Source organism: Melospiza georgiana, chromosome 3 (assembly GCF_028018845.1).
Source record: "Melospiza georgiana isolate bMelGeo1 chromosome 3, bMelGeo1.pri, whole genome shotgun sequence".
NCBI classification, from domain to species: domain Eukaryota; kingdom Metazoa; phylum Chordata; class Aves; order Passeriformes; family Passerellidae; genus Melospiza; species Melospiza georgiana.
In genome coordinates, this window is record NC_080432.1 from 1,326,473 (window position 1) to 1,353,867 (window position 27,395).

The following is a 27,395-nucleotide window of genomic DNA, read 5'->3' on the forward strand; positions in this document are numbered from 1 at the left end:
GCCCCCACAGCTCCCTGGGGCAGAGCCAGCTGGTGCCACCTTCTCCAGAGCACGGCTCTGGTGCCACCAGCCTGCCTGGGCAGCACCAGCACTGCCCCGAGGGCTGCTGCAGAAGGTGCTGGCAGACAGGATTCTCCACACGGGGCATTTCAAAGGCTTTTGTTCAGCAGAGGGACAAGGGCAGGAGCAGCTCCTGCTGGGGCTGAGGGCTGGAGGGAAGGGCAGCAGCGCCAGACACCTGAGCAGGAGTGGCTGCCCTGGATGGACACACAGCACCCTTGAGACACGGAGTGAAAGAACTGCCTGAGCCTCAGGGTGGTCATATCATTGCTTTCCTGAGCTCACAGGCACAACAGCTCCTGCTGGGGGAACAGCCTCAGTTGATCCAGGAGGCTTCAATGAGAGAGGGAAGGATGGCACCCAAAAGCCAAGTAGCCCAGCTTGCAGCCAGCATGGAGCTGGCCTCAGGCCCTGCAGGCCTTTCTCTGAGCAGGACAGCTCCTTGCTGCAGGAAAACTGCCTTAGGGGCACTGTCCCTTCATGTCTCATAACAGCTGATCTGAGGAGTGCTTTGAGTGCTGCCCTTTGCCCCACCCCTGGCCTTTGGGCTCAGGCTTGGCCACGAGGTGATTGCTCCAAGGAGTGGGTTTCATTTGGCTCTAGGACAAAGCCAAGGGAAATGTTTATGGCAAGAAGACAAGAGAATTCTGCCTTTCTCATGAAGCGAGGGAGTCACTCAGTGATGGGTGCAGTAATGTACCTTACTTAATCAAGTTTGGGAGCAATTGGATACCATTGTCCTTATTAGACTTGAAACTACCATCATTGTAAATGTATTTGCTGAGTACCTGGTACAAAGTTCTCCTAAACTCAAAGCTGTTGTGGTTCTTCCTCCCCATGGACATGGCCTAATGCTTCTCCAGCTCAGAGAGTGCTTCTTGCTTGGTAACTCTCTGCCACGCTTCAGGGATTTTTCCTTTGCCCTGAAATTTCCCATTGTACAGAGCTTCCAGCTGTGTCCTGAAATGAGACACAAACCATTTCCAGTACGCCTGCATAGATGGATCAGGAAGAGTATTCCAAGTAGAAGAAGGAAGTCCTGCATACCAGTATTTCTGGTAGGAGAACCCTTTGCTGTTATCAAAATTGAATTTGAGATTAGTTGTAAGGAGGCCGGAACAAATATCAATGACCAGCTGGTCTGTCCCAGGCCATGTGGTTCCAATCAAAGCTTGTGGGCGATGCAAGACCACCTGATGGTCTCCAGTGTGATTCTGCATTGTGTTTGTGCAGACAGCCCCACAAAAGGGACACTGCTCCCAGCATCCTGAAAAATGCTCTGCCAGGATGGTGTGAGGCTGCCTTGAAAATGAGCTCAGGTCAGCCTTAGGAAATACTTCCATGAGCCTGTCCCTCAGGTCATCCAGAGCTTCTGCCACGGCACTGCTCAGGAACTCAATGTCTGTGACCTCCAGGTGCTCAATGCCCTTCAGGTCACTTCTGGGCAAGTTGATCACCTCTGTCATTTCCCTGCAAAATTCATCCAACCAGAGAGAGACTTTGTCTTTTCTGTCTTTTTTGTCCTTGACAGTTTGGGTTGAAAAAGAAACAGCTGAAAGGGTGTTTCGATAGAGAATATCAAGGGAGGAATCTAAAAACATCCTCAGCCTCCTACTCCCATCTAAACAGTGACCCATAACTCGTGTCTCAATGTAACTTTCACAAAACTGTTTTGGAGACATAAGGTACTGCTTGAAATACTCAAAATTTTCCTGTTCTGCCAGATATCTCAGGATGCAAACTTCCAGATTGGCTCTGTTGCCCTGGAAATCTGGGAATTTGCCCTGCATGTCCTCAGCAATGGCTTTAGCTGTCCTCTCATAGACTGCCCGGCTAAGAGCTGGTTCAATCTTGCGACAAAGGAAAACAGCAAAAGTTGTGACAGAAGTGGCTCCTTGGCAGGAAATCTGGAAACATTGGAGGAAATCTTCTCTCTTGCTGCTCAGGTACGCAGCTGGGTCATTTGCCTTTTGGAACTCTTTGTGCATGGCTTTAAACCTTTCTGCTGCCATTCTGCACAGATACAGGGACAAATCAATGCTGTAATCTCTGTTAAAACTACATTTCCAATTGCTGGGGAGAGAGTTGACAGCTTTCTGTACTTCAATGAGTATTTCATAAATAAAATTTCGACTGTAATCACGTTTCTCCTCTTCCTTCTTAGCAATGTTTGCTTTCACACACACTATGATGTTGTCTGTGATGTGCTGATATTTGATCACATCATCATTGGAAATGTTCCTGAAATCTGGGACAAAGCCTAAATGCTTTATCTTCTTGATGTGTTTCTCTGGATCAAAAGAAAATCCTCTGCCTTTGGGAAATGACCTGATCCGTGCATAGATACCTGGCTCCTTAAAGTGCTCTAGAAGGACATCTTCAATTTCTGCATCAATATCCACCCATTCCAGAGGACGAGCAGCACAGGAGACTGCTGCAATCCACTGGTTCAAGACAAGAATACAGTTGTCCTTCAGTTCTCTCTCACTGAGGCTCTTCCCTTTCAGAGTCACAGCCAGCTCCCGACTCCTTCTCAGGATCTCATCTTCATAGGCCAACTTCCTTGCATATAGTTTTCTTTGCTCCTTCTGTCGCTCAATAAGATTCTCACATTTCTTTTTTGTGTCATCAAGAAGAGTCTCTTTTAGTTCTTTCAGCTTCAGCTCTGTGCTTGATTTCCACTGGACCAGTGTCTCACGGTCTTTGTCTTCCCTGAAATATTTTTCCACTTCTTTCTCAATGGCATCACTTATCTCTTGCACCAGCCCTTCAAGGTGTTCTCTGGTGACATTCTGCAAGTCTCCATTCCGAATTTTGTTGTATAGTTTCATCTGTACATCTAAGATGTGACTCCTCAGCCTCCAGGTCCACTGACTAAAGGCACTTTCCAGTTTCCTGTACACTGCAATCTCCAGGGAATTCTTGAAGCTGAAAACAAAGTTTTCAATCAGCAAAGCATTCCAGAGGTCACCAATACGATCTTTCAGGCTTGAGAACCTCAAAATGCTGCACTGTGAATTCTTGGCAGCCTGGAGGATTTTGCTCTTAAGCTGCCGGACATTCTGGCTGTAGGTGGGGTTGGGTGGTGCCATTGGGGGGTCGCCTTCCCACAGTTGAGCAAAGTAGTGAATGTGGGTGTTCACATCAAAGCCAATGACATCGCTGAAGGAGGAGACATCGCAGAATTCCTGCTCAGCAGCTACCACAGTCATTTCATCCAGCTTTTCCTGCAAACGCCTTCGTCCTTCCATGTTCTGCTCCTTGGCAGTTGCTTCTCCCACATTTTGGTGGACAAAGAAGCAGCTTGGGGAAAGATTGACTTTCTTCATCCTCAGGAAAGCCTGCACAGCAATCTGGAGAACATCTGGCATTTCTGATGGATTTTCTCCAAAGATATTGATCACAGTTAAGTTGCCAACACCGATGACAAAGGTGACCAGCTCGTTGTCATGGATCAGGGACTGTTTATTGGCCATCTCAATGGCACGAAGTCCCTCTGCGTCAACCACCAGTACAAAATCAAAGCCCAAGTCTTGCTGCAGTTCCTCGTCCACTGGGATGAGCTGCATGAAGGCTCCGCGGGTGCATCTCCCTGCGCTGACGTTGAACTGCAGACCAAACATGGCATTCAGCAGGGTGGACTTGCCTGTGCTCTGGATGCCGAGCACGGAGAGCACAAACACTCGTTTGTCCCCCAGCCTCTCAATTAAGCTGTCAAAGATTGCTCCCACCCAGCGCAAGGGCAGGTAAGAAGCGTCCCCATCCATCAGCTCCATGGGGTACCCTGAAACCATCAGCTCTGCTGCAATTTCTGGCAGTTTGACAAAATTATCATTCGCAGAGTTCATCAATTCCAGAGCTTCATAAATCTGCCCTACTTCTCTCAGAAGATGCTCCAGGCTGATGGATGAATCTTTGATTTCATCAGAGAGGGCATCCAAGTGACTCAGCAACTCAGCGTTGCCACTGGATTTTGTCTTGCTTTTTTTTCCTGTCTGGATTTCAGACCATAACTTGTGATAGTCTCTACTCAGTTCTTCAATGGGACCACAAGACAGCTCGTCCATAAAGACCTTCATCCAGTGCAGGAAGTATTTCTTGGTATCTGCTGGCTGGGCCTGGAGAAAGCCAAGGAATGATTTCATCAGTGTGTTGAGAGGGAAAGCTTGCTCAAGTTGCTTTCTTCTTATTGCTGTCTTGTCATTTTCAATTTGGCTGCGATGATGCTCAACACTCTTGTTCCTCTTCTCCTGCAAGCGAGTGAGTTCTTTGTCCTTTTGGCACCACTGGTACCACAGTTTTCCTTGAAGTGGCAGCAGCTGGGATTTGATCTCAGACAGCTTCTCTTTCTTCAGAAGCTCCACCAGCTCCTTTGCCTTTGCTTTGGCAGTCACACACGCATCTCGATCTGCATCCACTATGAATCCGTGCTGACGAGCTTTGTCCACGCAGGTCTCCAGACTGCAATGCGTATTAGAACCTTCCAGGAGTTTCCCAATTGTCTTGGTCAGTTGGTCCACCAGTTCTGCTTCATTTCTGTTCTTGATCCCTATTTTTAAGGTTTTGCTGGCTTGTCCAGCTGCAACGTTCTCTTTTTCTGTGAGAAGACAAATGAAAGGCCTTTGTGACTGCCACAGGTCCTGCAGAAGCTTTTTCCCCCTGTTGTCCATGTGCTCCCAGTCAGACACAAGAGCCACATTGATGGCAGATATCTCCTGCAGGAACTGCAGCTGTGCTCCGTGATCCCTGGCATCTCCATGCAGGTTACAGAAAGCCACGCAGCACTCAAAGGTGTCATTGGGGCTTCCACCAGGGCAGTACCAGGCGATCTCCACCAGCCCTTCCATCAGCAAACGCTCTCTGGTGCTGCCTCTGCAGTGGCGGTGGAAGAAAGTGTCGTGTTTGTGTTTGCTGAGCAGAGCATTGAGGAGCTGGGACTTGGAAGAGGAGGCTGAGGTGCCAATGCGGATGAAGGACACAATGGGTGTCTGTGCTTGAAAGATGAGTTTGTTGCTGAAACTCTTTGTTTGGGCCTGCTTTCCTGACTTGTCTGCCTCTCTCCAGCTCCTTTGGATTTGGCTGAGGGCGTAGAGCGGGAACTCAATGCATGAAGTGGTCGGGTTGGGCACCAGCAGAGGCAGTGCCAGTTGGCAGAACGCCAGCTTGGTTGCCAGGGTCTGTCTCAGGAAGTCATCAGCACAATGGAAAATGGCCATCTGCAGGTCCATGGGGTGCACATGGCTGTCCATGCTTTCAGGTTCAAGGGAGCCTTCCTCCAAATCATCAAGAAAGTTTTCAAAGGAGTCTGATTGTTGGAATTCTTGCTCTCTTCTTTGTGGCACAGGTGCAAGGCCTGGATTGCTGTAATCCCAGCAAGTCAGGTACCTCACCTGGTAATCCATGGTTAACAGTTTTTGCAAGAAGTATAATGGCAGTTCCTTGTCCTGGCTGGGCTGGCTGTCCTGTAGAGATGTCTTGCAGATGGTGTGGAAATCTCCCATCCCCATTTTCCTTGGATAGTGACTTTCCAGTCCAAGGCGCTTGAGCAACTGGAGGAGCTTCTGATTTGCAGTGGCTTGCTTTGTTTTGGATCTGTTGCCATTTGTTTTGGATTGGGACTGACTGGGGGGCTCAGGTGTTGGAAGAGTGTCTTCCAGATCTCTGAGTGTGTTCTGCATCCTCTGTTCATCCCATTTGTCACCCAAGCACGCACTGATCAAGAAGTCCAGGTCCCATTCCAGCCTCTCCCAGTCTTTGTCTCCAGTGTGCTTTTGGAGGAGATTCTCAGCCCATTCCTTGATAGCCTGGAGTAAGGAATTAGTGGTGAGACTACTGGTCTGGGTGTCTTCTTTCTTTGCTTCATTAACAGAAGCAGAGGATTTTGGTGTGTCTGTGACAGCATGCATGTGCTCCTTCATTTGCTCTGGTGTATTGATGAGCTCTTGAAGGTCAGCGACTTTGGGACATCTGGGAAGTTGGTGCTCAGTCAGAAGGAAGGATTGCACACTGATGGAGGACACTTCATCTGGTATTTTAAGAAGTTTCTGAAGTGCCCTTTTCTCCCAGGGGTGCCGTGCCTCGCACTCCAGCTTGTGGTAGTCTTCATATTCCAGATGTTGCAGGGCTTCTCTGCACTTGATTCCCAGGATCTGTGAAGCTTTGGGTATCCAGTATCCAGCATCCAGTCCTTCCTTCTCAAATGCCTCTGCCAGGAGCGGGGCCTTTGCATCCCCCTCCTGTGTGTCCTCCTGTGAAGCCATGTCTGTGGAGGAAGAACAGAGACTTTCCCTAAGGTGTTGTCAAAGGCCCCAGGCTCCTGGCAGAGGCTCTGCAGCAGCTGCAGCCCTGCGGATTGCTCCCACCAGGCTTCTGGAGCCTGGTGTGGGATGGCACAAGAGCCAGGGTCTCCTTCTTAGCACTCTGAATGTGCCCGTTGCTTTCCTGTTTGCAGGATAAACCGTGAAGCTGAGTGTGTATCCCAGAGACAGCAATGACACACAGAGACACAGATACTGACATGGAGACATAAACACAGAGATACACACAGACTCCCTCAGCCACACAACCTGCCCTGGACAAGGTGCTGCCTTCACCATTGCCCACATCCTCCCAGCACAACTCCTCCATCCACAAGTGCAGACAGCCGGGGCCATTCCTGGCTCCCTGGAGCACTGGCACAGCCCCTCTGCCCATCCAACAGCCCTGCCTGCATCCTGCACCCTCTGCCCAGCCCATGGCTGCCCTGCTCGCTGCCTGGCCCAGCCTGCTGCTCCCAGCACCCGGAGGCAGCGCTCACACACTCCCCCCCATTGGGCACCCCACACTCCCCAGACACGCTCCCCCCATGCCCCCCAGGGGCCCTGAGCTGTGCTCCTGCTCCAGCTGCCAGCGCAGCCCCTCCCTCGCCCCTCTCTGGCCTCTTCCCAGGAGCTGCTTCCTGGCACCCTCAGGGGCCCACCCCAGTGCAGGGGGAAAATCCACCTTGTCCCTGCCCACAACTGTGCCTGGGACATCCTGGTGGCCCTTCAGGAGAGACTGGAAATACTGGGACCCATCTCAGAGAGGTGCCCTTTGTAATCTGCAGCTCATTAGCACAGAGGGTCTCATCAGCCAAAGTGCCCATTAGTGGCCATCTTGGCTTCAGCCGCCATGGAGCAACCAAGTTCAAAATGTCTGGTGACAGGAGGAAAAGTGCCTGCAAACCTTCAACTGGGCACCTGCCTTTAAACCTTTGGGGTTTTGACTCTTTCACACAACTCTGAGCATTGTCCCAGTCTCAGTTCACTTGGATACTGGAGAGATTTATTCCTTGCAAAAATCCCATCTGAGCATTCAGCTTCTGTCCCACCAACACCCCAACACTGTCACCAGGACAGGAATTGATCCAAGGGAGTTCGACTCAGGTCCAATAGATCCGAGGACTCCTGCACCCTTCCAGAGCCTTCAGTGGCAGCTTTCTCTCAGGAATCCCTGCAGATTTGGGCAATGTGTGCAAGGGCTGTGGGCTCTGATTCCCCTCACCCACCTCACAGCAGATGCTCCCGTTGCTCCCAGCCTTGGCTTCCCAGCAGACACCGGCAGCCGAGGGCCCCAGCTCAGGGGACACAGCACAGCACCAGGGGCAGACCTGAGGCAGACAGGAGGGTGTGGAGAAGAAGATGAGAACCCCTTGAGAACTCAGGAGAAAGAACACCAGGAATAAAAGGCCCAAAGCCTAAAGAAGAGCAGACAATCAGCACAAGGCAACACATGAGCGTGGCAGATTCATTCCAGGGAGCACTGGAGGCCAACCCTTCTCCTCCACTGACAAATGCCCAGGCAGCAAAGACTCCTCAGGGCTCTTCTGGGGAGGTGACCAGAGCGGGGTTTCAGCTGGGACCTACATCCATGTTCCCCCACCAGAATGAAGCTGGACATGCTGGAGAGGTAGGAGAGAGCAAAGCCCCTGAAGGTCACCAAGGCCAAGTGCAGGTGCTGCCCCTGGGTCTGGGCAATTCCAGGCCCAGACACAAGCTGGGAAGAGACTGAATTGAGAGCAGCCCTGAGGAGAAGGACTTGGGGCTGCTGATGGGTGAGAGGCTGTGTGGGAACATCTGGGCTCTGGGGGCAGCAGACAAGGTGAGGAGGGGGCAGAGCCAGGGGAACAGCGCTGCCAATGGGGCAGCAGGGCCCTGTCCCACCCCTGCCCACATCACACAGCTGCTGCTGGGGGGAAGCTCAGGGACCTGGAGAGGGGGAGAAGCAGCGCTGGGCTTGGATCCCAGCAGGCCCTGAGCCCCCCCAGCAGCTCCTGTGCTCCCACCAGCAGGATGGGGAGAGGAGGGGGACAGCACAAACAGGAAAAGCTCCTGGCTCGAATTAAGGGCAGTTCAGCAGCAGAGGAAAGCTGGGTGTGCTGGCAGAGCACAGGAGGGATTTCAGACACCAACTGTTTTCTTTGGGCACATGTCCAGCTGCTCCCTGGACAGCAGATCCTCAGTGCAGGGCGGCTGCTCAGGATGGGAACTCCTGGCTCAGGTTCACAGCTGGAGCTTGTCCACTTGAGCCGCTTGTCCCAGCCCTGTCCGCTCCCACATTCTCTCCCACTGGAGCACTGCCAGCGCTGGTTCAGTCACAGGAGCCAGATGCTGCCATGGACAATATTAACTCCAGCCCAGCCACACCCTGAACCTGCCCCCAGGCACCCTTGGCACTCCCTGCACGGCTTCCCAGTGCTTCAGGAATAGGGAAAAAGCCCCATGTGACTGTGTCAGTGCTCGCAGAGAGGCACTGAGTACATTCAGGGCATAACTCGGGAACGAGTTCCTCCTTGGAAGCAAAGGAGGGAAGCAGCAAGGCTGGCAGCAGGACCTGCCATGGGAAATGCCTGCACCCCGTTTCACAGGAACAGCCCCCCGAGAGTGTTTTCCGCAGCCCTGGCCCAGGGAAAGGGGCTCTGGGAAAACTGCTGCCTTTGTGGGGCTGTCCCAGGGACCCGAGCGCTCGGGGTGGTGATGCTTAGAGTGTAAGAGAGGAGAATCCCACCCTCCCTGCGCGGGCAGGAAAAGGAATGATCCCCCCGGCTCCTGCCTTCAGGGGAGCGCAGCCATCCGGCCCCGCCGCGGGGCTGGGGGTGCCCGGGCCGGGCAGGGTCGGCCCCGCCTGCGGGGAGCGTTTCCCGGCCGGGCACGGGCTGGCGGCAGGGAAGGGGCTCCGCTCGCCATCTGTGCCCGGCCAGCCCCGCTGCCGGCTCTCGGGACAGCCTGTGCGCCTCTGCAGCCTTCCCTGTGCCCCTCCATCCCCGCATCCCTCCTCCTTCCCCCGCCGCTCCGCTCCCACCGCTCTGAGCCCGGGGCCCTCCCAGCTCAGCCCCCGCAGCGCACACGGCTCCCCCGAGCTGCCCAAAGCGGTGCCAGCAAAGGCGGCTTCCTGCAGCCCACGCTCGGAGCGCACAGCGCCCGCCCGCTGCCCTCAGCCCCCTCTGCTCCTGCCCTGCCATCTCCCCAGCCCTGGCAAAGCACAGGGAACAGGAGGCAGGAGAGCAACAAGATCCCGCTCCCGGCTGCTCCCGGCTCCGAGCCCCGCAGCTCATTCCCATCCCCATCCCCATCCCCATGCCCTACCTTCTGCCTCCGGTCCCCCGAGCTCCCGGGATGGGAGAAGCCCATCCCAGGCCCTGTGTATCCAGCCCTCGCTCTCCAGTGGGTGCAGCTTCACCTGATCAGAGGCAGTGGGGTAATTCCAGGAAATCAGGTGTTTTACTGCAGCAGAGATGGAAAGTTGAACCGCTCTTTTCGGATCAGATAATTGAATTACAGTCTAAATTCCACACAAACTGTGATTCCATTGGCTCCATCACTATTAAGACTCTTCTGTTGTGGACCTCTGACCCTGAACTCCTGTGTGGATTGCTGGTAATAATATTGTTATCTGTGGTAGTTGGATATGCATACATGTAATAAAACGAGGATAGGGTCCTTGGACAAGAACCTGGAGGGGCAGAAGAAGGGGGAATGTCTTTCCACTGCCACAAGGCAAGGATAGATTAGTTCTTGGAAAGGAATTCTTCCCTGGGAGAGTTGTGAGGGGCTGTGATGTTATTCCCAGAGAAGCAATGGCTGCCCTATTCCAAGACAGGGACACCTTCCACTGTCCCACCTTGCTCCAGGCACCATCCAACCTGGCCTTCCTTGGACATATCTCCAGCAGAGGAAGCGAAGCAGGAACAGGGCCTGGCTGCAGCTTTCTTGGCAGAGGACACGCCAAAACTGACAGTAACAGAGCACTGGGGTTTGGCCCACCATGTCCCTGGGCAGCCCCTGTCGAAGCCTGACCATGGAATTTCTTTCCATGTTGAAATTCCTCCTGATGTCCAACTTGAGCCTGCCCTGGCCCAGCCTGAGGCCATTTCCCCTTATCCTGTCCCTGTTCCCTGGCTGTCCCCTCCTGTCAGGGACTTGTGCAGAGCCACAAGGTCCCTCCTGAGCCTCCTTTTCTCCAGGCTGAGCCCCTTCCCAGCTCCCTCAGCCTCTCCTGGGGCTCCATTCCCTTCCCAGCTCCGTTCCCTTCCCTGGACACGCTCCAGCCCCTCCAGGTCTCTCCTGTCAGGAGGGGCCCAGAGCTGCCCCCAGCACTGGAGGTGCCCCAGCAGTGCCAGCACAGGGGACGGGCACTGCTCCGGCCCTGCTGCCACCCCAGAGGTGGCACAACCCAGGGGCCATTGGCCTCTGGCACACCCAGGCTTGTGACCAGCTCCTGGTACAGCACCACAGCACCACCAGAAAATATTCTCTGGCACCATTAAACCATGACCCCCTCTCTGCCAGCTCTGCACCTTGTGATGCACGGCTTCCTCAGGCTCAGGAGCTCCTCGGTGTCCCTTCAGGAGCAGCCAGAGAACCATTCCCTCTCTGCCCCTGCCAGCCTGGCACAGCAGGAGGACACTCCTGCCTCACCCCAGCCAGCAGGAACGTGCACACTGCAAACTGAAACCATCTGCACTCCTGACTCCATGGCAGCAGTGACCCAGCCAGGGCTGGAGAGGGCTGGGGATCATCCTGCATGAAGCTCCTCTGCTCCAGCTCTGTCAGTTCTAGGGACACCAGCTCCTCTCCAAGGACAGGCTTCTTCCCTGTTGGGGACACGCTGCTTTCTCCACACCCCCTCAAATCCACTGTCTCTTCCCCAAATCGATGGTGTGTGGCCAGAGAGCTTCTGCAAGGAACAGCTCAGAGGCTGAGGCACAGCCAGGGACTGGCACAGCGTGCCCAGAGACGCTGTGGCTGCCCCTGGATCCCTGGCAGTGTTCCAGACCAGGCTGGACTGGGCTTGGAGCAACCTGGGATAGTGGAAGATGTCCCTGCCCATGGCAGAGGGTGTCACTGGATGAGCTTTAAGGTCCCTTCCAGCCCCATTTCTGAGCCTGACAAGGTAACCCATCTTTGGAAGCTGCAAAGGGCAGAGCATGCCAAGCTTCAATGCCTAAACCAAGGCTGGAATAGGTGACCCAGTACTGTGATTTGTGCTGGATCAGCCACTTTCCCAAGGCTAAAATCGCTAAAACGAATACACAGTTGGGCATGAGGAGACAGGAACGATGTGGGTTCCATGGGTGTGACTGCAGGAAGTACCCATGGGGCAGGACTACAGCAGTCCTGAGCTCCATGGGGGCATTTCCTGGGCTGGCCCTGCTCCAGGGAAACCCCCAGCCCCATCTGCAGTCTCTTCATTGAGGGAACAGCACCTGAGCTGGCTGTGGGCAGGTACAGGTCACCACTGCCTCCCCGGACCCCAGCCCAGTAGGAGGAGAAGCTCCCAGTCACATCCTGATCATTCCAGCAAAGAGGGGGTCGCATGTCAAACACGGTCCCACCTTTACCACACTGGTCCTCACTGCACCCACAGCCCCCCAAATCCCTCACTCACTGCAATTCCTTTGCCACACAGCCCTGGGTGTCTCTGCAGCCTCCCAACCCACAAACCTCAGGTTTCACTGCAGCCATCCCCCCAAACACTGTGTTTCTCTGCAACCACCCCCAAACTGGGGTTCCACTGCAGAGCTCTCTGTACTCTGAAATATCTCAGTGGACCCTCAACCTAAAACCCAAATTTCCCTGCAACATCCCATTCCCAAACCCCAGGTTCCCCTGAAGCCCCCTGCCACTATCCCAGGTCTCACTACAGCACCAAGCCCCTGTCCCCAAGCCACTGCAAAGCCACCAAACCCTGGGGCTCACTGCACCTCCCCCTGTTCCAAACCCAGGTTTTGGTTCTCACTGCAGCCCCCCAAAACCTCAGACAGTGCATTGTCAGAAAAATCCACAAATGCCAGAGGTTTATGTGTGAGAAGAAGACAGAAGCAGCCCCAAGGGTGGTATGCCAAAGCTAGGGGTGAAAGCCACAGCCCAGCTGAAGTGCATGTACACAAATGCACACAGCATGGGTAACAGGAAGAGTGGAAACCATTGTGCAACAGCAAGGCTATGATGTGGTCACCATCACAGAAACATGGTGTGAGAAATTAATTTGTAGAGAATTCTCAAAGCCTGACAGAACCTTCACATAGTGTGCATCTGTATGCAAACCTTGAGATAAAGAATGATGATTTAGAAATGTTTTGGAATTGGAAATACATTGTTGAGAGAGAAATGGAGCTAGAAACAAGTTTCAAAAGATGGCCTTGCAAATAAGACTGGATGCTTTGGAGAAATAGAACTGTGACAGATGCATTGTAGTAGGACCCATGAGGAGTAATTTTAGATTTTTGGTTTTAAGGCAACTAGAGCATGGTGTGGCAAAAGCTGATAGGCCAAGAAACACAGTGTATTGTGATTAGGGAATAATTGGCTTCTGATTGCAATGGCATGAATTATAACATCTGTATTGTCTCACCCTTCACATGAGACTGAAAATGGAATAAAAGTTTTGAAAACGCCTCTCAGTTGCCCCATCTCTGAGTCAGAAAAGGGTGCAATCTGACATGGTGGGACTCGCTGAGTGACGTGGCTCTCTGGTTGTCTGCTGAGAACTTTGTTTCTCTTATATGGTCAATGGGCACTGTACATGTGTTAGATGGGTGTTAATATCTGGGAGAACTATAAAAGCTACGTTGGTTTAAAAAAATCTCTCTCTTTCACCCTTCTGATGGAGTTGTGCATTATTGTTTTGTGTCGTGCTCTATAGTGACAGAGAGCAATCTGGGAGAATGGGACTGCATAACCTGGAGCTGTAATTGGACAATTAACTCCAATATGGAAATGGGCCAAAACTTATAAAAGGGAGAACACTCATGACCTGGCATCCATCCTGGGTATAGCCACAGCCGGGCTCTTGCACTGCCCAAGGTGTATCCTTATAAAGCCTTTTTAATAAATATCTACTTTATTTCTTTAACACTGTCCAGCTTCTGTTCTAGATGGCCTCTCAAGGCATCATGGAGAGGCGCCTGCTGGATGAGTGAACAGCACGTAATCACCCATTTGTAAGGACATTAAATTATGTTGCTGGTCTGGCAATGTGTGATAGGTAGCTTAGTGAAGAAATACTTTAGAAGGAAATACTGTGTCTTGAAGAGGTGTGTAAAACCAGCTTTTTTCTTGCAATAAACATCTCAGTATCCCCACTGATCTGAGTCTGTGCATTAATGGTTCACAGGAAAGATGGAAGGGCTGAGGGAGAAAAAGAGTGTTTTAAAGCTTCTTTTATTTCTCATTATCCTTCTCCGACTCAGTTAATGATAAATTTACTTTATACATTTAAATTTGAACCTGGTTTGCCCTTAGAATGTTTTTCTCCTCATCTCAGCTCAGTTTATGATCCCTTTTAAATTTTTTTTTCTGAAGGAACAGCTTTCAAAGGTGCCTGGGGTTTGCTCAGAATCAAACCACAAGAGCCTGGACATGGAACTGGTTTTTATTGACTGATTGGAATAGTAATATTCTCATTAAAACATGTCTGAGATGTCCTCAGTTCTTCAGTGGGGATCTTGTGTGCTGGGAGCTGGGAAAGGCAGCTCTGCAGCAGCTGGATATCGTGGAGAGCCGAGGACAGAGCCCTTCCTGAGGACACACGGCCAGAAGGACTCCAGCCACAAAATTACCAAGCCAAACAAAATACACAGAGAATCCAGAAGGATGCCAGGAGCTCACACTGTGCCAGAGGAGCTGTGAGCCCTGGGGATGTCCAGCCACAGCCACCTCTGGGTGGGTGATGTTGGGAAGATGTTTGAGCTGTGGGACATGTCCCAGTCTCTGCTGGAGCCGTGGGGGGACAGGGCAGGGTCTGCCCCCCTGGCCCACCCCAGGGCTCTCTGCAGGACCTGCTGGGCACCATGTCCAGCATTCCCAAGGTGGGACAGATCCCTGTGCCAGGGAATGTGACTTCCAGAGCTCTGAGTGGAGTGGAGACAGGCACTGGGGATGCTCTGCATTTTCTCACACTGCTGGGCACCATGTCCAGCATTCCCAAGGTGGGACAGACCCCTGTGCCCTGGAATGTGACCTCCAGAGCTCTGAGTGGAGCAGGGATGGTGCTGGCAGTGGGGACAGGTATGGATGTGACAGCCTGGTCAGAGAGTGAGAAAACCAGATAAGTTTTGTCAGGGCAGACTTGTGAGACTTTAGGGAGTTGTAGAGAAACGATGACAGCTTGTTATTATAAACAACCTGCAGATGGTGTTTTCCTACTCTCTGCCTTCCTGTTTTTCTCAAAGACTGTTTATAAGAAAGGTGTTTTTGTTAATTAGCCAGTCAGGTGAAATGTATTGATTGATTGACCAATCTGGTCTGAATGTATTGGAACAGTCTATAAAAAGAGGGAATTTTCCTATTAAAGAAGCTGCTGTGCAAACCAGTCTTCTGGTGAGTCTGTCATTTCTCACTCAGTAGTGACAGACAGGCGCTGGGGATGCTCTGTGCCCTCTCACTCTGCTGGGCACCATGTCCAGCATTCCCAAGGTGGGACAGATCCCTGTGCCAGGGAATGTGACCTCCAGAGCTCTGAGAAGAGTAGGGACATAGTTTTCTCCCATGATTTCCCTGGGAAGCTGTGAAACAGCTCAGAAAATGTAATGGGAAACAATTCTTATTTCCATTTGCTACGCCTGTTGTTGTATACATGCAGAACGTGTTATGGAGATTGCTTACCAAAGAGTAGTTTGTCAATTAAACACTGGTGATGGTGTTTAGATTGATTGGCCAATTAGGTCAAAACTGTATCAGACTGTCTGTAAGGGTTATGAGTTTCTTAGAATTGTATAGTATAATGTAGTATAGAAGAATAAAGCAATTAATCAACATTCTACAATCATGAAGTCAATGCTCATTATTACCTGGCCAGGAGCCTACAACAACAGGGACAGGCACTGGGGATGCTCTGTGCCCTCCCACTCTGCTGGGCACCATGTCCAGCATTCCCGAGGTGGGACAGATCCCTGTGCCAGGGAATGTGACCTCCAGAGCTCTGAGAGGAGCAGGGACTGTGCTGGCAGTGGAGACAGGCAGTGGGGATGCTCTGTGCCCTCACTGCTGGGCACCATGTCCAGCCTTTCCGAGGTGGGACAGATCCCTGTGCCAGGAAACGTGACCTCCAGAGCTCCCAGAGGAGCAGGGACAGGCGCTGCGGATGCTCTGTGCCCTCTCACTCTGCTGGGCACCATGTCCAGCACTCCAGAGGTGGGACAGCTCCCTGTGCCAGGGAATGGGACCTCCAGAGGTCTGAGAGGAGCAGGCATGGTGCTGGCAGTGGGTTCAGGCACTGGGGATGCTCTGTGCCCTCAACTGCTGGGGCTGGCATGTCCCCAGCTGCTCCATCCCAGCTCCCTGCTCCATCCCGGATTCTGAACATCCCTCCAAGAAACCTTTCCAGAATGCTCCCACAGCTCCAGTGACACAGCCCCAGCTCCCCTCTCCTTCTCCTGATTCCCAGGAAGGCACCAGCCACAACCCCAATGGGCAGAGGCCTCGGGGACTCCCACAGGAGCCAGCTGGGCACCTCTCCCAGCCCCAGTGCGGGATGCAGGGTCTGGGGATCTTTGCCATGCTCCCACCCCATTTCCCTGGCCCTAAAGCCTGAGTGGGACCCACGGAGAAGAAATGCAAAGAGGAGACCCAGCAGCAGCAGCAGCAGGGAGGAGATGCCCCCAGGGCTGCCCAGAGGTCACAGGGAGGAGAAGAACACGGAGCTGTAAGGTTGTGCAGCAGGCTGGGGACACAGGAGAGGCTCCAGCCCTTCATGCTCCCAGCAGCTTCTTGACCATGTATCCGGGCATGCTGTAGAGGAACAGGGCCACCATGATGAGGAGCAGCAGGGCCAGCACGATCTTGATGATGAGCCACTTGTAGCGGGTGCAGATGAGGTATTTGATGGACTTGAGCGGGTTCAGGAACCAGATGAATGACGTGTCCGGGCGGCTGCAGGGGAATCAAACACCCATCATTAATCCATCACCATGGGAAAGGGATTCATGGACCTTAAAGTTCATCTTTGTTTTTTTTTTTTGTTTCACTCCCTGCCAAGGGTAGGGACACCTTCCACTGTCCCAGGTTGCTCCAAGCCCTGTCCAACCTGGCCTTGGACACTGCCAGGGATCCAGGGGCAGCCACAGCTGCTCTGGGCACCCAGTGCCAGGGCCTGCCCACCCTGCCAGGGAACAATTCCTCATTCCCAATATCCCATCCATCCCTGCCCTCTGGCAGTGGGAGCCATTCCCTGTGTCCTGTCCCTCCATGCCTTGTCCCCAGTCCCTCTGCAGCTCTCCTGGAGCCCCTTCAGGCCCTGCCAGGGGCTCTGAGCTCTCCCTGGATCCTTCTCCTCTCCAGGTGAGCACCCCCAGCTCTCCCAGCCTGGCTCCAGAGCAGAGGGTCTCCGGACTCAGAACACTCCTATGGCCTCCTCTAGACCTTTTCCAGCAAGTCCACATCTTTCCTGTTTTGGGGCTTGGAGCTGGATGCAGCACTCCAGCTGGGAGCAGAATCCCATAATCCCAGGTCCCTGCTGCAGAGAGGCTTCTCCCACTCACTTGGGTTTCTCCAGGGGATCAGGCTCATTCCGAGCCAGCCCAGCAGGGGATTTCTCAGCCTCCTCTGCTGTCAGAAGGTGCAGCTCAGCCTCAACTTTGCCCTGCAGGGAGGAGAGAGCTGTGCTGAGGCCTGGGAGCACATCCCAGAAGGAACAAAGCCATAAGGGGGAAGCAGGGTGTCCACAAAGCGTGCAGTGCCCAGGAGGCAGACCCTCCCTTTTCCCCATCCTTACGGTGATCTCCAGCTCATCGTTCTCATCTCTGGCCACGAACGGCCACCAGCCCTTGACCCGCTTCTGCTTGAAGATGGAGATCATGGGCAGCTCAGCCTCGTTGGTCACCATCTCCAGGCTGCACTGCTTGGACGTCTTGGCTCCCCGGGGGAAGCGGTTCAGGTCCAGCTCGATGGCCCCTGGCAGGACAGAGGGGAGGACAGAGGTTGGCATGCCAAAAAGGCAAAGTCCTTGGCTGGAGATGGGCTGGACCAGCATCTCCTGCCCTGGGGAACAGCTTTAAACCAGGTCTGGGAAGGAAAAATGGGGTGTCTTGGCTACAGGAGCAATGGAGAAAAGGGATCTCAGAATCATGGAGACATGAATGTTGGAAAACGCCTCTGAGATCTTTGAGTCTCACCTGTGACTGATCCCCACCTTGTCCCCAGCCCAGGGCACTCAGTGCCACATCCAGGTCTTTCCTGGACACCTGCAGGGATGGGCACTCCAAACCTCTCTGGGCAGCCGCTGCCAAGGCCTGAGCACCCTTTCCATGCAGAAATTCCTCCTGATGTCCAACCTGAGCCTGCCCTGGCCCAGCCTGGGCCATTTCCCCTTGTCCTGTCCCTGTTCCCTGGCAGCAGAGCCTGACACCCCCTGGCTGTTCCCTCCTGTCAGAGACTTGTGCAGAGACACAAGGTCCCCCTTGAGCCTCCTTTTCTCCAGGCTGAGCCCCTTCCCAGCTCCCTCAGCCCCTCCTGGGGCTCCATTCCCTTCCCAGCTCCCTCAGCCTCTCCTGGGGCTCCATTCCCTTCCCAGCTCCCTCAGCCCCTCCTGGGGCTCCATTCCCTTCCCAGCTCCCTCAGCCTCTCCTGGGGCTCCATTCCCTTCCCAGCTCCCTCAGCCTCTCCTGGGGCTCCATTCCCTTCCCAGCTCCCTCAGCCTCTCCTGGGGCTCCATTCCCTTCCCAGCTCCATTCCCTTCCCTGGACACGCTCCAGCCCCTCCAGGAGTCTCCTGTCAGGAGGGGCCCAGAGCTGCCCCCAGCACTGGAGGTACCCCAGCAGTGCCAGCACAGGGGACGGGCACTGCCCTGGCCCTGCTGCCACCCCAGAGCTGGCACAGCCCAGGGGCCAGTGGCCTCCGGCACACCTGGGCACACCTGTACTCATGTCCAGCCTCTGGCACAGTACCCAGTCATTCCCACCCCCCTTTTTCAGCCTGGAGCGCTCAGTGGGGTTGGTGTGACCCCAGCTCAGGACCTGGCCCTTGTCCTTTGGCCCATGGATCCAGCCTGTCAAGAACCAGACCCCTCTGCAGACTCTTCCTGCCCTCTCACCCCACCTGCTCCATCCAGCAGCATCTCAGGGGGTTTCTGGGGTGCTCTGGACCCTGCACGTACCCAGGAAATCATCGGCCGAGAAGTGGTCGGCATCCCAGACCTGCAGGGTGAGGCGGGCCGGGATCTTGTACTCCGTCTCATCCCAGGAGAACATGGACTCCTTCTTGGAGATGACAATCTTCTCCTCGGCCATCAGGTAATCGAAGGGGAAGATGTAGCGCCAGTTGAAGTTGCCTTCACCAGTGAGGGAGTGGTAATGGACATCCGTGTCCTGCTTGTCCTCCTGCTGCCCCTTCAGCCACCTGCAGGGCCCAGGGGAGAGAGAGGGGGGCACAGGTTTACATGGGGCAGGAGAGGGGACAGCACCACCCCGTCCAGGCAGCCAGGGTGTCTCCAGGACTGGAAAAACCTAAAAGTTATGAACAAGGAGATGGGGCTGTGTGGATGCCATATGACAGAGAGAGAGAAACAGCAGGCGTTTCTCACAGTGGCTTGTGAGAAGTTTTAGGGAGCTGGAAGGATGTGATAACTTGTTGACTATAAACAATTTGCAGGTGGTGTTTTTCTACCTTTTTTTTCCTGTTCCTCTCAAGGACAGTGTGTGAGAAAGATGTTTCTGCTAGTTAGCCAATAGAATAGAATCTATTGTACCACTCTTTATTCTTTTGAATAAAGCCTTCTTTGCCTTTTCTACGATCCTGCCTCTCGCCTCTTCCTGCCCTGACCTCAGCACAAGAGTGACAGGGCTGCTCCAGACACTGCAGCAGCAAATCCAAGGAACAGGAGGATCCCAGAGGGAGCAGAGAACTTTAGGAGAAGGAGACTCAAGGGGGTTGTCTGAGGGCTTACCCTGGGTGAAGAGATGTGAAGGAGTTGTACAGGAGCTGGGAGCTGTCATGGACATATTTTATGAAAAATCCTTTTCTCTCCTCAAAAACTGAGAGGCCTCAGAAACAAAATGTAAACAATAATTATCTGCTGCTGTGGAATGCAACAGGTGCATCTCTGATTGGTCTCATGTGGTTGTTTTTAATTAATGGCCAATCACAGTCCAGCTGTCTTGGTCTCTGGTCAGTCACAAGATTTTATTATCATTCCTTTCTATTCCTTTCAAGCCTTCTGATGAAATCCTTTCCTCTGTTCTTTTAATATAGTTTCAATATATCATTTTCTTTTAATACAATATATATAATAAAATAATACATCAGCCTTCTGAAACATGGAGTCAAGATTCTCGTCTCTTCCCTCATCCTGTGACCCCTGCGAACACAACCACATTTGGTGACCCCAAGTGAAGAAAAATTCCACATTTGTTGAGCCCCAAGTGAGGAGCACAACCCCAGGTCACTGTGACTGCTCTGAGGAGAGAAGATGTAACAAGGACATCGCTGGTGCAAGAAGATGTAACAGGGACTTCATCACCAAAAAGATTGTGTTGCTAAGGGAACGGGGGCAAGGGGGTCAGAGTGGGAAATACAGTTCCTTACAGTTAAGGAACTGTAAATATTGGTCATTAGTGTAATTAACTGGCTTTGCTTGCATAGCATGGTCCGTGTCTCTCAGCTCTGCAATGCCAGGCATCTCCTCTCCTGCCAGGAAATTTTCACGTTGCAAATCCACCCCAGTGGAGCTCCAAACAAGCACCCACAGCTCCAAGCAGGGCCCACTGGATGTGCAACCAAGAAGAGGGCGAGAGGAAGGAAACAGCACAGGAAATGCCAGCAGTGTCTTTGGAATCTCACCAGAGGCAAGAAAGAGACTCTCAGGAAACACCCCGAGCAAGAACCTGACCAAGATGCTGAGACATCCATCCCCTTCCCCTCGTGTCCTCTCCATGCTGGATTCTCCCCAGAGAAGAGGTGAGGACCCCCAAACTCTCTAGTCCCACCTCCAAGCATGGCACAGAAGTAGATGAGAACACATCCACCCAGTCCTGACTGGTTTGGGTCTCTCAGCACTGCCCATGTCCCACCCTAGTGGGGTCTGGTGCCCACCCCGGGGGAGGTGGAGGGGGTGCTGGTGGAATTCCAGGCTGTACCCACCCCCGGACAAAAATGTCACTGGATTTCTCCCTGGTGGAATTCCAGGCTGCACCTACCCCTGACAAAAATGTCATTGCATTTCTCCCCAGTGAAGGAGGTCCCAGTGGAATTCCAGGCTGTATCTACTCCCTGACAAAAATGTCACTGGATTTCTCTGTGGTGGAATTCCAAGCTGTACCTACCCCCTGACAACATGTCACTGGATTTCTTCCTGGTGAAGGAAGCACTGTTGGAATTCCAGGCTGTACCTACCCCTGGAGAAATATGTCACTGGATTTCTCCCTGATGGAATTCCAGGCTGGATCTACCACCTGAAAAAAATGTCACTGGGTTTCTCCCCGATGGAACTCCAGGCTGTACCTACCCCCTGACAAAAATGCCACTGGATTTCTCCCTGGGGTAGGAAGTACTGGTGGAATTCCAGGCTGTACCTACCCCCTGACAAAAATGTCATTGGATTTCTCGCCAGTGGAATTCCAGACTGTACCTACCCCCTGACAAAAATGTCACTGGATTTCTCCCTGTTAGAATTCTGTACCTACCCCCTGGCAAAAATGTCACTGGATTTCTCCCCGGTGGAATTCCAGGCTGTACCTACCCCCTGACAAAAATGTCACTGGATTTCTCCCCGGTGGAATTCCAGGCTGTACCTACCCCCTGACAAAAATGTCACTGGATTTCTCCCCGGTGAAGTAGTCGTCGTCCTCCAGGATGACCTCGTCCGTGTTCCACACGATCACCCTGAGCTCGTACCTGCCCAAGGGATGAAAAGGGAGGTGAGGCACGGGAGCAGGAAATGGGAGCAGGGAATGGGAACAGGGAATGGGATAGGATGGATGGAGTGGTGCTGCCAGAAAGCAGAGCCAGCTGCCAGGAACAGGGAATTGCTCACAGGGATCTCTCCCAGGGATCTGGAGGTCAGGATCAGGGAAAGGAGGAGATGTCAACCATGGAGAGGATTACAGGGATGGGACTCTTCCTATGGGAATAGGCTGGCTGAGCTGGGAATGTTCTCCTGGAGAAGGCTCCAGGGAGAGCTCAGAGCCCCTTGCAGGGCCTGAAGGTGCTCCAGGAGAACTGGAGAGGGACTGGGAATGAGGGATGGAGGGACAGGACCCAGGGAATGGCTCCCACTGCCAGAGAGCAGGGCTGGATGGGATATTGGGAGTTAGGAATTGTTCCCTGGCAGGGTGGGGAGGGGCTGGGCTGGAATTCCCAGAGCAGCTGTGGCTTCCCCTGGATCCCTGGCAATGTCCAAGTCTTGGATGGGGCTGGGAGCACCCTGGGATAGTGGAAGGTGTCTCTGCCCATGGCAGGGGGTGGAACTGGGTGAGCTTTAAAGTCTCTTCCAACCCAAACCATTCCGTGATTCCATGGTCTCCACATGATCTCGGATCAGCCGCACCAGGGTGAGCCAAGCACCAAGGAGAATTTTCCCTCCTCTGCTCCCAACCTCTGCAAAGAGCTTGCCAGGGGCTCAACAGGGCAGCTCAGGCTTGGATTTTGGGAGATTTCTGACCAAAACTGGGTCTGCAAAACAACCAGAGCCCAACTCTCTTCCCACTCTCCCCCCTTGACTCAACAGGGTTGTGATTCCACCCCAAAATGGGCTCAGAGTCCTCCTGAGGACTCCAGGAGGTTTGGGATCTCCAGGGAACTCCCAGCAGGCTGGAGAGCTTCCCATCGCTTCTGCTTGGCTGGGAATTTCTTGATGATGAAACATAAACCACGAACATAACCCATAAATGTGCTGTGGGGAGGCTTGTGGAAAATAAGGAGAACTTCATGACAGCAGATTTCCCCTGGGCGGCTGTAGTTTTTGAGTTTTCCCACAAGAAAACTGTGTTTCCTCCTGCAAAGAAATCTCCATAACATTAAACAAGAAAAACTTCTCTCCCTAAGTAAACTTTAAAAAATAGACTATTTTAGAGGCGGTAATCTGACTAGAAATTTAAAGTTTTGTTTCTTTCCATTATCAGTAGAATAAAAAAGTTGTAGGGAGAGGAAAAGTGTTTAAAAAAAGTTTGTCTTAATTCTTACTACTTTTTTGTTTTAATCACTAATAATCAAATTATCTTTATACCCTGTTAAAGTTTTAAGCCTGCTTTACCTTTCTCCTAATCCTATCTCACAACAAGAAATAAGTACACTAGCAATTAACCAATACAAAATCTACCACACTCTTCAGTACTTTGAAATCTTAAAAGAAGAAACTTTGAAATCTTGAAATCTTAAAATTAAGAAGCTCTCAAATTAGCAAATAATTTTAAAATTAAAAAACTCTCAAATTAGCAAAATTAGCAGGCTACATAAAATTAGTGTTTCTGCCCAGTTTCAAATTAAAACCTCCACAGAGGAAGTGGGAGTGGGTGGAGGAAGAGCAGAATCTCGGCTCCTGCAGCAAGAGGAGGCTGGAAGGAGGCTCAGGACATGTGGCCACAGCACCTCACTGGATGTACCAGGAGGTCTCCAGGTGAGAAAAGTGGATTTACATATTCCTTAAGCCCCTCCTTTGGGATCTCCCTCTGGCAGTGCCCCAGCTGAGCCCATCCATGGGATTCCTTCACCTTTTCCTTTTCTCCTGCCTGTCCTGTGCTGTGCCTCTCCCAGCTGGGATCCAGGGATGTTCTCTCCACCCAAAGCATTGGCTGACTGGGATGCACCAGAGGCTCCCATCGGGATTCCCAGTGCCATCCCTGTATCCCAGCCCTGGGGGCAGGAAAAGGAGCCCAAAGACTGAGGCCAGCAGGGTGAGAAAGGATTAGAAGGGATATTGAGGGAAAAAATGTCCTTCTTCCCCCACCATGTGCTGTTTGTGCCTGCTCTTTCCTGCTTGGAATGCTGTCCCAGGGGCCTCCACCACCCATCCTTCTGTCCATCACCAATCCAAAAAGCGCAATCCAAACTGTCCAAAAAGCCCAATCCAAACTGTCCTGGGATAACCCTGCCCAGAAGAGGCTCAGGGCTGGGCACTCTGCTCTGCCCAGGGAACGATGGAATTTCCCAGTTCACACAGGCAAGAAAGATTGGGATCTGCAGGGGATGGGGAGATCTGGGATCCCACCCTCAGGAGCAGCTCTGGAACTGCCTCTAGTGTTGGGATCTCTGGGAATGGCAGCATGGATGAGGAACCCAAGCAGAGGGCTAGACTGGCCATGGAGCAGCAGCAGGAGATGGGAGAAGCCTGGCTCCATCCCCAACCTTCTGTTACCCTTTCCCATTTTTCGTCTGGGCTGCCAACCAATCCCAGTAATTTCCTTGAGTTAAGTTCCTTACTTCTTTGGTTTCCTGGGAGAAATATCAATGGCAGGGCCGGGCGCTGGCATGTCCATGGGGAACATGTCTACCCACATCTCCAGGCGGCCCTGTGGAGTGGGAGAGGCACAGTCAGCTCCCCTTGTCCCCTCCCCACCAGTGTCCCCCTCTTCATCTCCCCAGCCATGCTAGATGTGGAGTGGGACAAGCTTCTCCCATGCCACAAATCCTTCTCCATCCCTGCAGAAATAGCTCATGGAGTGGGTGAAAGGGCCTGGATGGGTTTTAAGGCCCTTCCAGCCCAAACCATTCCATGATCTCCATGTGAGCTTGGATCAGCCTCACCAGGGTGAGCCAAGCTCCAAGAGGAGCTTTTCCACCTCTGCTCCCAACCTCTGCAAAGAACTTGCCAAAGGCTCAATGGGGCAGCCCAGGCTTGGATTTTGGGAGATTTCTGACCAAAATTGGGTCTGCAAAACAACCACAGCCCAGGTCTGTTCCTGCTCTCCCCCTTTAGTCAACAGGCCTATGATTCCCCCCTGAAATGGGCTCAGAGTCCTCCTGAGGGCTCCAGGAGGTTTGGCGTCTTTTGTGCATGGCAGTCTGTGGGTTTCCAGCCCCTTCTGCTTGGGAACCTGTTGAGAATTTTGCTTCCATGTGCCCAGATGTGGGGAATCAGGAGGAATTGTGGAATTTGAAATGGATGAGGATGGATCGGGAGGCACTGGAGATTTTCTCTGCTGGCCTCCCGGGGTGACCTGCCCATCCTGAGGTGGGTTAGGGCTGTGCTGGCCCCCATGGGCTGTCCCCATTCCCATTGGAATGTCAGACCTGCTCGATGCCTGGCTTGTCGGGGTTGAGCAGCGGCCGCGTCTCCACGTGTTCAGGGACGAGGCGGCAGCCGGCCCGCGGGATGTCCTCCCAGTGCCGCAGCACCGCCAGTGCCAGGTGCTCGTCCGTTGGCTTCTTCTGGCCTGGAGGAGAAAGGAGAGCTCGGACATCTGGGACAGGGACACAGGGACAGCAAAGCATCCAGGGTCTCCACCTGTGCTCCAAGGTGCAGAACTGCCTCATCCTCTCCATCCCTTGGGAATACTTTGTCCCAAGGTGCAGAACTGTTCCCCAAGAAGTAGAACTGCCTCGTCCTTTCCATCTCTTGGGAACACTTTGTCCCAAAGATTGCAGAATTACCCCAAGTTGCAGAACAGCCTCATCCTCACCATCCCTGAGGACAAAGTGTTCCCAAGGGTGCAGAACTGTCCCAAGGTGCAGAACTGCCTCATCCTCTCCATCCCTTGGCAACCCTTACTCCCAAGGGTTGCAGAAGTACACCAAGGTGCAGAACTGCCTCATGCTCTCCATCCCTTGAGAACACTTTGTCCCAGCAGTTGCAGAACTGCCTCATCCTCTCCATCCCTTGGGACAAGGTGTTCCCAAGGGTTGCAGAACTGTCCCAAGGGGCAGAACTGCCTCATCTTCTCCATCCCTTGGGACAAAGTGTTCCCGAGGTGCAGAACTGCCTCATCCTCTCCTTCCCTTGAAACACTTTGTCCCAAGGGTTTCAGAGCTGTTCCAAGGTGCAGAGCTGCCTCATCCTCTCCATCTCTTAGGAACACTTTGTCCCGAGGCACAGAACTGCCTCATCTTTTCCATTCTTTGGGAACACTTTGTCCCTCAGCCAGCACTTCCTAACTCCTCTTGCCTCTCTCCACCCTGTAGAAGGTTCAGATCCCCATTCAGTTTTCCCTGTCAGAACCAATCCCATGTCCACTGACCACATTTTCCTTCTTTCCTTCACCCCTCCTGGCCTATTTCCCTCTTCCTTGGGCACACTGAGTGGGTTGGGACACAACCCTCATCTCCCATTGTTTGGGAATGCATTCCCAAGATTAACAATTCCCTGAATGCTGGACGTGTCTCCATGGCTCGTGGGACATGCACTGCTCGGAGGGCATTTCCAGAGGCAGCTTTGGGTGTCCATGGATGTCCTCAAGTGATTCCGAGAGGAACCCACTGATCTGGGGGGTCTGTAGGACTCTGTAACTGGTTCCATACTGGGATGGTGCCTGCAGGGCTGGGTGATGAGCCCACCACATCTGTCTGGGAGTGTTGGACTGGATGACCTTCAAAGGTCCACTTCAAACCACCCCATGATTCAAACTACTCTGAGACTCCAACCCTGGCTGATGAGGAGACCCCTCCAGACCCCTGCTCTGCTCCAGAGCCTCCATCCCATGGGATGATCCCACAGGGCCATACCATTTTCATCCTCGATCTCCGTGGGGCCGGTGAAGACCCTGTTAGCAACTTTCACTCTTCCCCCTGGCCCGAAGTGCGGCCCATCCACTTTTCCCTCTTTGCACAGCTTGGACAGGATTTGGGAGGGCTTCATGGGGTCACGCCAGGTGTTGTACCCGTGGCTGGGAACAGGAGGGCAAGATCAGACAAAAAAAGTTGTGAGGACAAAGAAATTTTTTTCCCTTTTGCCAGAGAAAAAACACCACTGCACCACGAAGCACCCAGAATCCCCAGGGAAAGAATTTGAGGCAGCAAAGGGGAAACTGAAGAGGAAATTTGATTCCTCTGTGCCACTTTTTCAAACACCATTCACCCCACTTTGGCTCAGACCTGGAATTCCCAGTGCATTCCGCTTGATTCCTGATGCTCAGCATTGCCCCATTGGCTCTGATCCCATTTCAGCCCTGATCTCACCCTTCTTTCACCAGTCCCCCCAGTCCCTCCCTCCTGCCCTGGGCTTCTAATTGCCCATTCCACCACTCCCTAATGCTGGTGACAAAACCAGGGATAGCACAGACTCCTCCATTCATCCCTGCCCCTTGCAGGATTGGACAGCCTGAGGTTTTTCCCAAAACAAATCATTCTGGGATCAGCAGGCAGCTAAGGGGGAAGATTCCTGTGGGAGCTCTGGGTGGGAGGTGACACAGAGGAGGGTCCAGGTGTGAGGTGGGACAGAGAAGGCTTTTCCCATACATGGAGTAAGTCTGGGACACGCCACAGGTTGCCCGGTGCTTGCTGTAGAAGCGATTCTCCAGGTCGATCTTGGTCTCCCCAATGAGGTCATCAGTGCCCACCAAATCCCAGTCGTACACAGCCACAGTCAGCATGGACTCCATGGGGAAGGTGGCCTCGATGTCGAAGGATCTGGGATTGGGGGAAGCAGAGAAAAGCTGCTGTGGGGTCTGGCAGCCACTCAGGACAGAGGTGTTTCTGCTCCAGTCCATGGATTCAGTCTGCATCCATCACTGCAGCATGTCTGAGGTGGGGTTTAACTCAACCACCAGCCCTTGACAGGAGAGAAAATCCTTGACCTGGATGTGCCAACATCCCTGAGGCTGAGTGTGCCAGATTGCAAGGCAAGATGTATTCTATTACCATCTGTATGGCAGTTGTCTTTTGTCGAGTGGGCAGTTTGCCTTATCTCTCTCTTTGAGTGACCACAATCACTCCTCCCTCCGGAGGGGACATCTG

At 53.0% G+C, this 27,395-nt stretch overlaps 2 protein-coding genes across 3 annotated transcripts in view; both read right to left on the reverse strand.

Annotated features, from left to right (window-relative positions):
• Positions 1-908: 908 nt before the first annotated feature.
• Positions 909-6,320, reverse strand: LOC131082133 (interferon-induced very large GTPase 1-like). The gene has a single exon (XM_058021815.1). It carries the CDS (start codon positions 6,318-6,320, stop codon positions 909-911), a length of 5,412 nt encoding a protein of 1,803 aa, XP_057877798.1.
• Positions 6,321-13,952: 7,632 nt separating this feature from the next.
• The window catches only part of OTOF (otoferlin), a 100,421-nt gene continuing 86,978 nt past the window's right edge, over positions 13,953-27,395 (reverse strand). For both annotated transcript variants that reach the window (XM_058020825.1, XM_058020826.1), the window contains 9 exons: positions 26,898-27,068; positions 26,166-26,326; positions 24,738-24,880; positions 23,928-24,016; positions 21,306-21,404; positions 18,670-18,911; positions 17,290-17,468; positions 17,057-17,157; positions 13,953-16,448 (listed from right to left, as the gene is read on the reverse strand). In XM_058020825.1, the coding sequence (XP_057876808.1) occupies positions 16,268-16,448; positions 17,057-17,157; positions 17,290-17,468; positions 18,670-18,911; positions 21,306-21,404; positions 23,928-24,016; positions 24,738-24,880; positions 26,166-26,326; positions 26,898-27,068 (1,366 nt within the window). In that variant the 3' untranslated portion in view covers positions 13,953-16,267. The remainder of the gene's footprint in view (positions 16,449-17,056; positions 17,158-17,289; positions 17,469-18,669; positions 18,912-21,305; positions 21,405-23,927; positions 24,017-24,737; positions 24,881-26,165; positions 26,327-26,897; positions 27,069-27,395) is intronic.

Excerpts from the sequence above, each read along its gene's own strand:
- LOC131082133 (XM_058021815.1), bottom strand. The coding sequence starts at position 6,320 with ATGGCTTCACAGGAGGACACACAGGAGGGGGATGCAAAGGCCCCGCTC.